General features: G+C 34.7%; 1 protein-coding gene across 1 annotated transcript; it reads right to left on the bottom strand.

Moving 5' to 3' along the window:
- Positions 1-3,313: 3,313 nt before the first annotated feature.
- LOC101891273 (ribonuclease Oy) lies at positions 3,314-12,962 on the bottom strand. Its single transcript, XM_005178690.4, has 2 exons — positions 12,125-12,962; positions 3,314-4,874 (listed from the first exon to the last, which is right to left on the bottom strand). Exons 1-2 carry the CDS (start codon positions 12,190-12,192, stop codon positions 3,938-3,940), a joined length of 1,005 nt encoding a protein of 334 aa, XP_005178747.1. The 5' UTR covers positions 12,193-12,962; the 3' UTR covers positions 3,314-3,937.
- Positions 12,963-14,560: the final 1,598 nt, after the last annotated feature.

Genomic DNA, 14,560 nt, shown 5'->3' with positions numbered 1-14,560 from the left:
TTTTCCAATTTTGTCATATTTTTGGCATATTTTAATTTTGAATTAAACATTTGGTAATATTTCTACAGCTAACAAAACTAAGTAGTTACGATATCAGGATATCATATACAGATCGCATTTATGGCCCGATCCTTACGAAATTTTGCATGGGGATAAGATGAGGGCCAGAATAGAAGCCTACTCTTTTTGGAGATGATCACCATATATTTAGGGGTTAAAATGGACCAAAAACTGCAAAATTGTCAGCAGGTCGTAATTGTCGCCCGGTCCTCACGCACATTTGAATGGGGGTTACCGGACATTGCAAAAGCCAAGCAGTTTTGGATGGCCATCCAAAAATATTCAATGTGTGAAGGAGTTCGCCAACTTTTGTAGACAAAATACGAAAATGTCCATTCCAGTGACTTTTTGGAGAATTCACAAATTCTGACTATTTCGTTAACGCTGATTTCGTTGAAGAATATAGTCAAATGTCTGTATCTCATATAGATGCGTTTCAGTCAAAAACCAATAATAAATGTTAATCTTTTGCCACTTCTGAGAGATTATAGGTCTTTGGGAAATATTGGTTCCCGATCTAGGAAGACCATTTACGTGCAACATCTACCAATAAATTGGAAATGAGCAAATTCGTCTAAGTTGCTATTATTCGACAATTAGAGAACGAAACCTGATGGTTTTCTTTTATAATTTGTCACAATATCTTGTGGAATTCTTTCGAGTATCTCGCCTATATAAACTGTATCGTTTATTATAGTGTTGTAGGGTATTCAACGGTCGGCCCGCTCGACTGTAGCCTTTGCTTACTTGTTTTGGTATAATTTTAGTACTCATTTGTTATCTAATTTCAGAATTGTATCTCTATCCCTTCAACCAAGACCAAATTTAGTACTTTTCGTTCATTTCCACATTCATATCTCAATTCCAGATACCAACCGAAATTCCAGCTCTATCCCTTCACCCAATACCAACCAAATCTAGTGCTATTTAGCACTTGTCGCACAATTATATTACACATTTCCAAAACCATCTCCATATCTGAATCCCAGATAACAATAGAAGCAAACGTTAAGATTAAGGCCCTTTCCCTTCACCCAATAACAAATCTAACCACCAACAGGGGCCCCAATACAAAAGTTCAAAATTCCCGATTCATCTGTTAACCCTAAAGCAAAAGATTTCAAGTTTAGTACCATTTGGTACATATTAGTACACATTTCCAAAACCCATATTCATTTATCAAAATTTTTTCCAACCTTGAATTTCATGCGAAATTTTAATTTTCCTTAATATCAAGTTGTGCCATTTTAGAAGTTTAGTATCATTTTAGCACCTTAAAGTTCTAATCAAAAATATATACAGGGTGAAATGAATGAAAAAACTGCAACCAACTGCTGTCATTTCTAAGCCACTCGTCCGACAGCTGTATAAAATTATTCCAGTGACAGCTCATTATATTGTTTAGAAGCGTACAAAAGCATTTTGGTGAGCATTTTCCAGATAAAAAGTTATTCGTGATGGAATTCAAGCGTGATAGTGTGATTTCCTTATATTTGGCTGGAAATCCACAAGTGGCTATCGTTAGAGCTCTCCAGCTTTTAAATTAGTATCAATCTTTTGTGTCTCGTACCATCGCTCATTACCGTGATACTGGTAACGTAGCCCAATGTCATGGAAGTGGACGAAAGAAAACAATAACTGCAGAAGAAATGATTCGAAAAGTAAAGAAGCGACTTGATCGAAACCCGCGTGGCAATGACCGAAAAATGACTTGTGAACTGAACACGTCGCAATATTCCATTCGGCAAATATTGAAAAATGGGCTCGGGCTAAAGCCATTGAAATTCCAAAAAGTTCAAGAGCTTACACCGCAACGGAAAGAAAATAGACTGAAAAGAGCTAAAGAGTTGCTTCGCTTGACCGAAAGTGGTGAACTGCCGAATTTAGTTTTCTCCCATGGGAAAACATTCGTTGTCCAGCAGTTTGTAAACAAACAAAACTATCGTGTTTACTTGGCAAAGAGGTCAGCTGAAAGTGAGCACCTTCGGTTGGCCACCAGAACTCAAGTGCCGGCCGTGGTGATGGTGTGGGCCGCCATAACAGCCGATGGTCGCTCTCCGCTCGACCGTGGGATCAGAATAAATGCCGAATATTAAGCCTTGGGTCTGCAAACATTTTGGCCGCAGGCCTTGGACATACCAACAGGACTCAGCACCATCGCACTCAGCACACGCAACCCAAGAATGGTTACAAAATTAGGTTCCTCGCTTCATTTTCAGCTCACAATGGCCACCAAAATCTCCGGATACCAATCCGTTGGACTATTGTGTCTAGAGTATTTTGGAAAGCAAGGTTGGCACTAGAGTACCAAAGTGTCGATCACCTAAAGCAAGCGCTTCGACGGGAATGGGCCAAAATACCGCAGAGCAACATTCGGGCAGCGAGTGATGGTTTCATTGGCCGTTTGGATGCCATAATTCGTGCCAAAGGTGACCAATTCGAACAAATCTAAACTTATTCTAAAAATTGATGCTGTTTCCGACATTTTTTGCTTTCATTCAATAACATTTAAAAAAATATTATGTTATGGAGTTTATTTAAAGTATGGCGTTTGACTTTGTTTCAGTTTTTTTATCTTACCCTGTATATTAAAAACATATAGGTTTCAAAGTTCACAAAAAACCGAAAATATTCCCTAATCTTTATGGTCAAATTTCCCTCGGACTTTTTTTGAGTTGACGTCTGAAAATAAGATAAAATTTCGTTTTAAGCGGAAGGCATCCAAAGAAGAAATGTTCTACACAGAATTTCTATATAAATTTCAGGATAAATCATATATCTAAATTATGCGTTATTCCGACAGCTGTTAAAATTATTCCAGTGACATTTTGGTGAGAATTTTCCAGAAAAAAAGATTTGTGATTTCTTATATTTTTTGGTGAGAATTTTCCAAATTATCCTAATATTCTTGTACAGGGTGAGATGAAAAAACTGCAACCAACTTCAGACTGCTGCCATTCCTATGCCACTCGTCCGACAGCTAGTAAAATTATTTCAGTGACATTTTGGTGAGAATTTTTCAGAAAAAAAGATTTGTGATTTTTATATTAGCCACATGGATGAGGGTATTTTTTATACCCTCATCCATATGGCTAATATAATAATATTAGGATAATTTGACTTGCTGCGATCACGTTAAACGTCTTATAGGGTTTAAAAATATAATTTCTAAAAATTTATGGTAATCAATTTTAAAATTCTACAATGTTCAAACACTGAACAACAATTCCCAGCAAATAAAATACTTCATTGATTCTTTTTTATATTTTATTATTTTATTTATAATTAGTTTATTATTATTTCGATTTCTAAAAATAATTTAAACAATACAACAATTTTCACATATTTTTTTCGTCGTCGTTAATTTTGGTTTTTCGTCCTCTTTTCCCAAAAATCAGAATTTTAAACTCATAAATGACAGACAGACCTCTATTCGTGATTCAAGTCTAATTACTTTAGATTACAAACCAATAATAATAGTAATATTTTCAATAGAAATGTGTATAATAAAAATGTTGTAAACTATATATGTATGTATGTGTATATTTACGTATGAGGGTCACGGTGATTGTTTGATTGATATTCCTTTGTTTTAAATTGCAATAATAATAAATATAATTGTAATAATACAAAATGAAAAAATATATATATTTGATAATCATTTCAATAATAATTATTTTCAAATTTCTATAAAAATAAAACTTTGTTTTCTGGAGTTTGATATTGAATTTACTAATAATAAAAATACATTTCACTTGTTGTTCAATAATTATTGAGTTTTGTTTTGTTTTTTTTTTTCTAATTAAATTATATGCCTCTGATTTTTTGTTTTTAAATTCCCTTTTCGTCATTCGGCTTGTAGCCCTACAACCGGCATTTAGAGAGTGAACCACATAATAAATTGTACAAGTTTGTATAAATTCACAATGGGGAATTTCCATTTGTTTTCCTCTTGTCTTCGACGATTCGGCACCAGACTGGGATAATGTACCGGCTTGGAAATGTGACAATTGGTAATGACCGTACCGCCGGGATAATCAATGGACACGGCATTGCCATGCTTGACACCATCACAGTCTGTGGCATTGAGCGACTTATCGAAGCAAATGCGTATCTCCTCCAAGTAGCTGACATCTTTTTTACTATCGTACAAACAATGTATAGATGGATTCTTGCCCAAACCCTTGACAAGGGCCGCATGAATGGCCACCACGGTATTGTTCGAGTCCGGATGTATGCCAGAATCACCCAAAATTTTCGAAAGTTGAAAACCTTCACGCCATGTTATGCCCTGTGAGAAATATTTCAGTTCATTGTTGAGTTCCTCTAAAACAGCGGCGCATGTGCCATGTTTCAGCCATTCATGTTTCCACAACCAATCACCCTTCGATTCACCATCAATATCGGGCCAAAAGTGATTTAGCTCATCCTTGATGTCTGACAAAAGATTTATATCGAAATTCGCCGTTTTATTGCAGAAAGAGGGACCGATATGACCCTTCTTTGTTGGCCACACACCATGAACTGTCCAGAATTCCTTAGCTGCCGGTAATTTACATTCATGATCCTTATCCTCTTCTCTCCAATGATAACAAGTCGTGACAGGCCACTGCTGGGTAAATATCAAAAGATCCCACTCATAATTGCCGCCATTTTCCAATAGACCCATTTCAATATCGAGATCATCATGATATTCGGAGGAACTCAATTCATCTGAGAAGAATATATTTTGTTTCACCTCTTCGATGCGTTTTAGAGCGTCCTCATTGGGAAACTGTAGCTCTGCTAGTTCATCACTGTCAGGTGTCGCGGCGCTGGAAAAGAAGGCAAAAACATATATTTTAAATTTATAGAAATAAAATATTTAATTTAAATATTTTAATTGTAATTTTGTACTGTACAGTACCAAAATATAGTGCATACTTTTAGGTACAAGTTGGAGACTTCTTAGCAGTCAGAATGAAACTATTGTCTTCTATAAATATAAAATAGTAGATAAAGCGGATGAAAGTAGAATCTAGAAAATGTGCACAAGGGCCGGTCTAGGTGCGCAGGCATGCGATAAGGCAGGGTTTTTTGGAAACTCGTACTAAAACGATTTGAAAAGTACTCAAATGCTCCAAAAATTTAATGAATTGGACAAAAGAAATGAGCTAGAATTCTGAAATTTGAAATGAGAGTCATTGATGGAGTTCAGGATAGATGTACCAAAGGGTTTTTGGAAATTCGAACTTTTAGCTTACGAAAAGTTCTAAAATGGTACTAAACATCTAAAATGGTACCATTTGGTGTTATGTAAACGGATAAAGGTAAAAACTTGAAACTTGGTATAAGAATCAATGTTAGAAAGACAGTTTGATATATGATGACGGTTTTCGAGATATGTACTAAGTGTACTAACTGTATTAAATTGTACTAAGTTTAGAACAGTTTGGTTTAGGGTGAACGGATGAAGTTGAAAAATTTTATTTAGATTTCCATTGATGGTTGATTTGTGATAAATAGGTGGTTTTTGAAATATGTACAACAAGCGCACGAAAAGTACCCAGTACCAAATTGTACCAAGTACTATATTTGGTACAATTTGGAATTGAGTGAACATACAGTGTTTGAAATCTGAATTTTGGTATTAAGGTCGCTGTTTATGTGTAGCCGGGACATATGGAGGTGATTTCGGATGTGTATTATAACTGTACAAAACAGTACTTAATGGCACTATATTTGGTATTGGGTGATGGGATATATGTAAAATTCTGAAATTTGATATTTAGATCACTCTTGGTGTCTGTGGGTAAGGTATAGTTACTATTAGAAAGTACTAAGTGGTACTAAATTAGCTATTGAATGAAGAGATAGAGCTGGAGACCCGATATTTGATATTGAGGTCACTTTTGGTATCTGGAATTGAGATATGAAGGCGATTTTGAAAATATGTGCTTTAATTGTACGAAAAATACTAGATAGTACTAAGTATGGTATTGGGTGAAGGGATAGAGCTGAAATCCTCAAACTTTATATTGTGGTCTCTTTTGGTATCTGGAATTAAAATATGGAGACGGGGTTGGAAATGTGTACTATAATTGTAGGAAAAGAACTAAATTTTGTATTGGGTAAGGGATAGAGCCGAAATCCTGAAATTTGATATCACTTTTGGTGTTTGTGGATGAGATGATGGTACTAAATTTAGTAATGGGGAAAATTAATGAGCTAGAATCCCGATATTTGATACTGAGGTTTCTGTTGGTAAGTAGTGTTGAGATCTGGTAGTGGTTTTTGTAAAGTTTTGTTCGATAAGTACTGAATGGTACGAATATTCGATTACGGTTGGCGTCAAGGATGAATAGATGTGGATTGTTTTGAGCATGAGAACTAAATGTTACTAAATTTGGTATTCGGTGAAGGATTTTTAGGTTCAGGGTTTACATATGGAGACTTTGAAATAGTTTTGGGCAGAAAAATTGCATGTGCGTCCATTGTGCAATGGTTTTAATAATATTCCGGTCAGAAAACTTCAAAATGAAAGATTTTGAAGACTTTTTGGTAAAAATGGTAAACATTTTGCAAACTAAACAATCTATCCTTTTTGAGTACTAACAAGTAAAAAAAGCAATAAGTTCGGTCGGCCCGAACTTTGAATACCCTCTATCATTTGGAAGGAATTTGAAAATTAAAAAAAAAAATACGTTGCAAAATAATACTCCGAATATAGGGAGGTACCGTCATATGGGGGCTATACGAACACCTATCCCTGCATAGGCAATTTTTCGCCACAGGCTATAATACCCGTTACGAACTGCAAATATGAAATTTGAAACATGGGAAATATAGGGTCTATACGAACACCCAGACCTGCCTAGGCTGTAGGACGCGCTATGAACTGCAAGTAAAAAATTTGAAACAATTCCAGTGAATAATGTCGCTAAATTCATGAAAATACCGAATTTAGGGAGGTATATGGGGCTATACGAAGACGTGGACTCGCATGGTCAATTTTCTTTCACAGATTGTAGTATCAATAACGAACTACAATTACGAAATATGACACCATTTCGGTTAATAATGCTGCTAAAGTAATAAGAATACGGAATATAGGGAGGTACCGTTATATGAGGGCTGTACCAAAACGTGGATCTGCATGCGCAATTTTCTGTTATAACCTGCAGTACTCATTAGGACATAATGTCGGTATAATCATCAAAATACCGAATATAGGAAGGTACCGCTATATGGGGCTTATATCAAAACGTGGACCTATACAACCCATTTTCAAAACCAAACGTCCTGCAGAACAGACACACATATGTACTTGCAGTTCGCATTAGGACCTAATGTCGGTATAATCATCAATATACCGAACATAGGCAGGTACCGTTGTAGGGCGTTATATCAAGGGGCCTATATCGAGAATCCTACCGATTTGTCACACTAGATCTAGTGTTTGTAGAAATGTAAGGGCGTGACAGATTGGCAGAATATTGGTGAATCATTTCGGATTTTATGAAGTTTTAAATAAAACCAGATCAGATATATCTCTAGACAAAAAAAAAAAAAAAAACTAAGAAAAAGGATGGAAGTTGGTGACTCACTCAAAACTCTGTAATATTCTTCGCCTTACACCCTGATAAACAATGTAGTTTTTGTCAATACTATAAATTAAATTAGTATTCTTAAAATCTAAGTCCTAACCTTTATCCTATTATGACAGCAGAATTTGTAAGTGTATCCTGTCAGAATCAAATCATTCTCTTTCCCTTCCTATACTTTTCATGACTAACAGTGTGACCTAATTTTCTTTGTTCTAAGGAATTGCAAATTATCAGCAAATGCTTGTTCTCCAATGGCAACAATGGCTTGTATATTTATTTATTTTTTATTATTTGACACAGTTAATTTGATATGAGAAATCACTCACGCTGGCTTTGGCATAACGTTCTAGTTCTGGCCTTTGTTTATACTTATTAGTGTTATTATAAATAAGATTTACATGTGCTTATAAATTATAAACAAATAAAAAAGCTGTAAGTTCGGCCGTGCCGATCTTTGAATACCCTAAACCATTTGGAACGAATTTGGCAATTTTTAAAAGAATAAAATCCCCTAAAAATTCTATTAAAATCTTAAAAATATCAAATGTAGCCGTTATATTGGGGTCTATACGTCGACGAGGACCTGCATAGGTAACTTTTCTCATATGCCATCTAAAATATTCAAATGCGGAACTTGAAAAAAAAAATCGGTGAATAATATAGCTATTATATGGGCGCTACACCAAAATGTGGACCTGCACATACAATTTTTTGCCTTAGGCTGCAGTATCCATTGCGAACTTCAAATACCGAATTTGAAATAATTCCGATGAATAATAATATAACGAATACAGGAAGGTACCGTTATATGTGGGCTATAGGAAGACGTCGACCTGCACAGACAATTTTCTGTGATAGGCTGTAGTATTCATTACGAACTTCAAATACCAAATTTGACACAATTCAATACAATCATCAAAATACCGAATATCGGGAGGTAACGTTATATGGGGGCTATACCAAAACGTGGACCTACATGACCCATTTTCAATAAAAACAATTTTATCAATCTATCTCATTTCGTTCGGAAGCTAGAGTGATTTCCACAGACGGATAGACGGACGGACATCGTTAAATCGACATAGAATTTTATGCGGATCAAGAATATATATACTTTTTCGAGATGTTACAATGGAATGACAAACTTAATATACCCTGCATACTATGGTGAAAGGTATAAAATTCCATAATTTATTTTTATTTATAACTTGTTATACATTTGATACGGCCAAAACGTGTCTCATTAAAATAACGGTTTTAGACCCTAGGTCTTTTTGGGCCAAATCCGTTTTAGAATATTTGGAGACAATCTAGGGATGTCCGTCCGTCTGTCTGGCTGGTGTGCACGACAACTCTCGAAGGGAGTATCCGATATGGTCCCAACTTGGCACATCGTAATATTATTATCAACCTTAGTTTGGAGATGGGTAATATCGGTCCATTCCTTCTAGTACCTCCCCTACAAAAGGTCGAATTTTTTAATCAATATTATACAGAACAGAAGGAGAAACGATAATTCGATTTTGCTGCAACTTTGAAAATGCTAATATTTGCTTCAGTGCTAGGTCAGGTGGGAAAATGGATAATATCGGTCCACTCCATTAAGTACCTCCCCACAAACGGTCAACATTTTAACTCTTGTAAAATGTCAAATTTCACACATCACAATATTTGTATTTACCCAAGGTCTGGATTATATCGGTCTTTTCCTTCTGGTACCTCCCCCACAAAGGGTCAACATTTTGAATATCCATGAAGTTCCGAAATAATTCGCCAATATTCTGAATATCCATGCAGCTCCCAAATGATTAACCAATATTCTGCCAACTTGTCACACCTTTATATTTCGACCAACATTAGATCTAGTGTTAAAAATCGGGGCAATTCTCCTTGTCCTTTTCCCGCAAATAATCAAATATTATTGTCCGGATATGGTACGTTTTTATACCCTCCACCATAGTATGGACGGCGTATTAAGTAAATTTTCTATCAACATAAGATCTGTTATAGGATGGTAGAGATCGAACCATTCCTTCTGGTACCTTACCCACAAAGGGTCAAAGTTTTGAATAACCAAAACAATTATAAAATCCGAAATAATCATCCGGTTCTCTTCTATTGTTCAAGATTTTGAAAAACAAAAATCTCAAAGAAAGCGAAATAACCATCCAATTCTCTTCAAAATTTCACACATACAGATATTTTTACTAATACAAGATCTGTTGTGAGGATGATATATATCTGCGGACCCCTTCTTCAGAATTTGCAATCCTTTTATCTGTCATAACTTGCGAAAGAAGTAAGCAATTCTTTACAACTTGCTATATCTAAATATTCCTTCAACCAGACCGTGAGATAAATATGAAATTTAAATATGGATGCGAAAATTGGATAAATTGTTCGATTTTCTTGTATTTTTGTCCATATCAATATTTTTATCCGTATTAGATGAAATATGAAAATGGAATAGTTCGGTCGACTACATCTGGTAACTCACGTACATTTTAACATTTTCTAAAAATTATCACATATCTCATGTAAAGTGGAGGAAGTAACCAACACAGACCAAACCTGACATGTCGCAATATTTATATCATATTTATTTAGGCCCGACACGAAATGTCCAATAGGGTCAACAATTTGAATAATCAAATACAAAATTTTTGATAATATTTAACAAGTAAAAAAGCTGCAAGTTCGGCCGGGCCGAACTTTGAATAACCTCCACCATTTGGTACAAATTTGGCAATTTAAAAAAAATTAAATCCTTTAAAAATTCTGTTAAAATCTTAAAAATACCGAATGTAGCCGTATAATAGGGTCTATACGACGACGTGGACCTGCATAGGCAACTTTTGTCACAAGCTAAATTCAAATGAGAAAATTGAAAAAATCTGTTTATAATGTAGCTAAAATCATCAAAATACCGAATATAGGGTGGTACCATGGGGGTTATAAAACAGACAATTTTCTCGCATAGGCTGTAGTATCAATTACGAACTTCAAGTACCAAATTTGAAACAATCCGGTGAATAATGTCGCTAAAATCTTTAAAATACCGAATATCGGGAGGTACCGTTGTATTAGGCCTATACGAAGACGTGGACCTGCAAAGACAATTTTCTGTCATAGGCTGTAGTATCTATTACGAACTTCAAATGCGAAATTTGAAACAGTTCTGGTAAATAATGTCGCTAAAATCATCAAAATACCGAATATAGGGGGGTTCCGTTATATGGGGCCTATACGAAGACGTGGACCTGGAAAGACAATTTTCTGTCATAGGCTGTAGTATCTATTACGAACTTCAAATACCAAATTTGAAACAATTCCGGTAAATAATGTAGCTAAAATCATAAAAATACCGAAAATCGGGGGGTTCCCTTATATGGGGGCTATACGAAGACGTGGACCTACATGCCTCATTTTCTGTCTCAGGCTGTAGTATATATTTCGAACTTCAAACACCAAATTTGAAACAATTCCGGTGAATAATGTCGCTAAAATCATCAAAATACCGAATATCGGGAGGTACCGTTATATGGGGGATATACGAAGACGTGGACCTGTACAGATAATTTTCTGTCTTAGGCTGTAGTATCCACTACGAACTTCAAATGCCAAATTGGAAACAATTCCGGTGAATAATGTCGCTAAAATCATCAAAATACCAAATATCGGGAGGTACCGTTATATGGGGGCTATATGATAACTTGGACCTACATGGCCCATTTACGAACTTAACCTGCCTACTGGCAAAATATACATGTGTGTAAAATTTTAGCCTTATACCTCAATTTGTTCGAAAGATAGCGTGATTACAACGGACAGAAAGACGGACTAAATCGTGTTAGAATTTTACGATGATCAAGAATATATATACTTTGTTGGGTCTGACATGAGTATTTCGAGGAGTTACAAACGGAATGACAAAATTAATATACCCTCCATAGTATGGTGGAGGGTATAAAAATCCATAATTTACAAATTTAAATAACTTGTTGCATATCATTTTAATACTTCCGATTAAAAGCAACCACAGCCGACCATTACTATACTCTGATTTAATTTTACATTTTGTTTCCGTTTTCAAATAAACATATGTTTTGGGCTCTACTATAATTTCAAAGACGACCACTGTATACAATGTTAGGTCATTAATTTGTTTGTGTTTCATTAGGGGGTGAGTGCAAGAGAGAGAGAGAGAGCTAGAGTGAGCGGCAAAGAGAAGGTTCATGAAATGCTAATCATTTGATTGAGTATTTATATGACATTGTTATTGTTTACAAACAATATTCATAACATTTTGATACCACTTTGATTTTTTTTTTAATAATATTATTTTCTTCGGAGGAATGTTTTCTATTTCCACACAATAACGTAAATCTGCTGTGCCATCAGCCAAGAGGTCTTTGTGGTGACGGCATATGTCGTAGAGACGGGTGGGTAGATAGGTTGGTATTTGGCAAATGATTTACCTGTACACCGTGGCAAATGTTGAAATTGCACAGCAAGTCAGGAAAATTTTGCAAAATCTCTGAGACATTTTCACCGAACCAACAGCAGTAGCCCAATGCGTTGGAAATTTATTGAGGGAATTTTCTCCAATTTTTATTTGTGGTTGTTGTTGCTGCTATTTTTCGTTTCGGAAAAATGCGTTTATTTAACAACGAAGCATTTATCTTTCTTTCTATCTATGTTTGTCTTATTCTTTGTATGTTTTTTTTTTCAAGGTTGTTTTTTTTGGATGAATTGGGTTTTTGATTCACTTTTATTTTCTTCACAATCTCCTTCAAGATATGTTATTTTTCTTCACGATTTTGATATCTTCTGCGGACATTGTTTTCGAATTGATTTAAGCACTTTTCGTTCGTATTCTAGATATTTTGTTGAAATGACGTTTTTTCTTTCGTTAATACGGCCACGATTATCATATTAGCCCATGGAAATCTTTTTTCTCTTTTTTTGTTTGCTTTATTTGTTTGAAATAATTTAAATGTTGACACACACACAGAGAGACTCTCGTACGACAATAACATGGATTTGGTTTTGTGGTGATGCAGTCTTTTTTGTTGTTACATTTTTTTATATTTTATTATAGGTAGGTATTATTATTTTTTGCAGTTTTTCTGTGAGACAAACAATCAAATACTACAAGCGGACAGTCTCTTTTTGATTTGGTTTCCTCTTTCCTTTTTAATGTTTGGTTCGAGTGTTGTTATTTGTCGTCGTTCTGGCATTGCCTCTTCAGCTTGTGGCGTAGCGTGTTTTGCTGTTTTCAAATGCTATAGGTGTGTGGTTGTGTGTGTGTTTGCACTCGCATCTGTCTATGGGCTAACCTATCCAAGTGTTTTATAGTGCTTCTTCTTCCTTTATTTTATGGCTGTCATTTGATACGTATCTTTTTTTTAATAGTTCTATTTAAGATTAAATTATTTTTTCCTCAATAAAATAGAAATTACAATTTCTTTTATAAAACTATAATTTTGTATTTCTTTTTATAAAATAATATTAAAGTAAATAAATTCTAATTTATTTTTTTAGTCAATGCTATTAGTGAATGGAAAAACGATTCACTAAAGCACTACTAAATCAGTACTCGTATTACAACACTGCCATCTAGATGTCATTTTAATATTAACGGTTTATGTCCAAAGTCAAAGGAAGAACGTTACAGAGTTGATTACAAAGAGTAGTATATTTAATACGCAAACCAATCGAAACAGCAAAGCAAATACAATCGGCTCCGTGTAAATTACACAAGTCCAATATATAGCGGATATATGAAAATAAACCTTGTCACTACGGAATTTCCATGTGGTAACAAGTAAAAAAACAGCTAAGCTCGGCCGGGCCGGGCCGAGCCGGGCCGAACTTTTAATATCTATATCTATAAAAGAGGAAAATGTTTGTATGTTTGTTTGTTTGTTTGTTTGTTTGTTTGTTTGTTTGTAATTTATGGACTCGAAAACCGCTAAATAGATTTTCCTGATAATTTCCATATATACTGCAACATCGCCTGAAAGTAACATAGGCTATATACATTTTCGAATTTCCACTTGGAACCGGAGATATAGCATCAGAATCGGAGGTACCTCCCAAAAATTTAGATTTTATATGCATATATCTATTGATTGGTTGAAGATACAGTCTCCAAATTTGGAATACGTAACGGAATTTGGAACAAAAATAAGTTTGCCAAATTATATTGTAATCGGTTCAGATTTGGATATAGCTCCCATATATATTTTCGACCGATTTCGTTTATTTGATGCCTCAAACACAATATGAATGTTCGATTCCAATGAAATTTGGAATGTGTGACGGGATTTAATCCGAAAATAAATTTGTCAAATTATATTGAAATCGGTTAGGATTTGGATATAGCTCCCATATATATTTTCCGCCGATTTCAAGCATTTGATGCACCAAACACGCTATGTATCCCCAATTTCAATGAAATTTGAAACGTGTGATAGATTTTATCTAAAAAATTGATTTCCCAAATTATATTGAAATAGGTTCAGATTTGGATATAGCTCCCATATACATTTTCGGCCGATTTCATGTATTTGGTGGACAAAACACGACATGTATTTCCAATTGTAATGAAATTTAAAATAAGTAACGGAATTGGGAGCCGAAATGAATTTGTCAAATTAAATTGAAATCGGTTCAGATTTGGATATAGCTCCCATATATATTTTCGACCGATTTCATGTATTTGATGCACCAAACACGCTATGTATCTCTAATTTCAATGAAATTTAGAATGTGTAGCGGAAATTAAAACAAATATACATTTGTCAAATTATATTAAAATCGGTTCAGATTTGGATATAGCTCTCATATATACCGACCGATTTCATGTATTTTATGCACCATACACGATATGTATGTTCGATTCCAAAGAA

Source organism: Musca domestica, unplaced genomic scaffold (genome assembly GCF_030504385.1).
Source record: "Musca domestica strain aabys unplaced genomic scaffold, Musca_domestica.polishedcontigs.V.1.1 84, whole genome shotgun sequence".
In the NCBI taxonomy this organism is placed as follows: Eukaryota; Metazoa; Arthropoda; class Insecta; order Diptera; family Muscidae; genus Musca; species Musca domestica.
The sequence above is the reverse complement of the archived record's forward strand: the minus strand, read 5'-3'. Positions and strand labels throughout refer to the sequence as shown.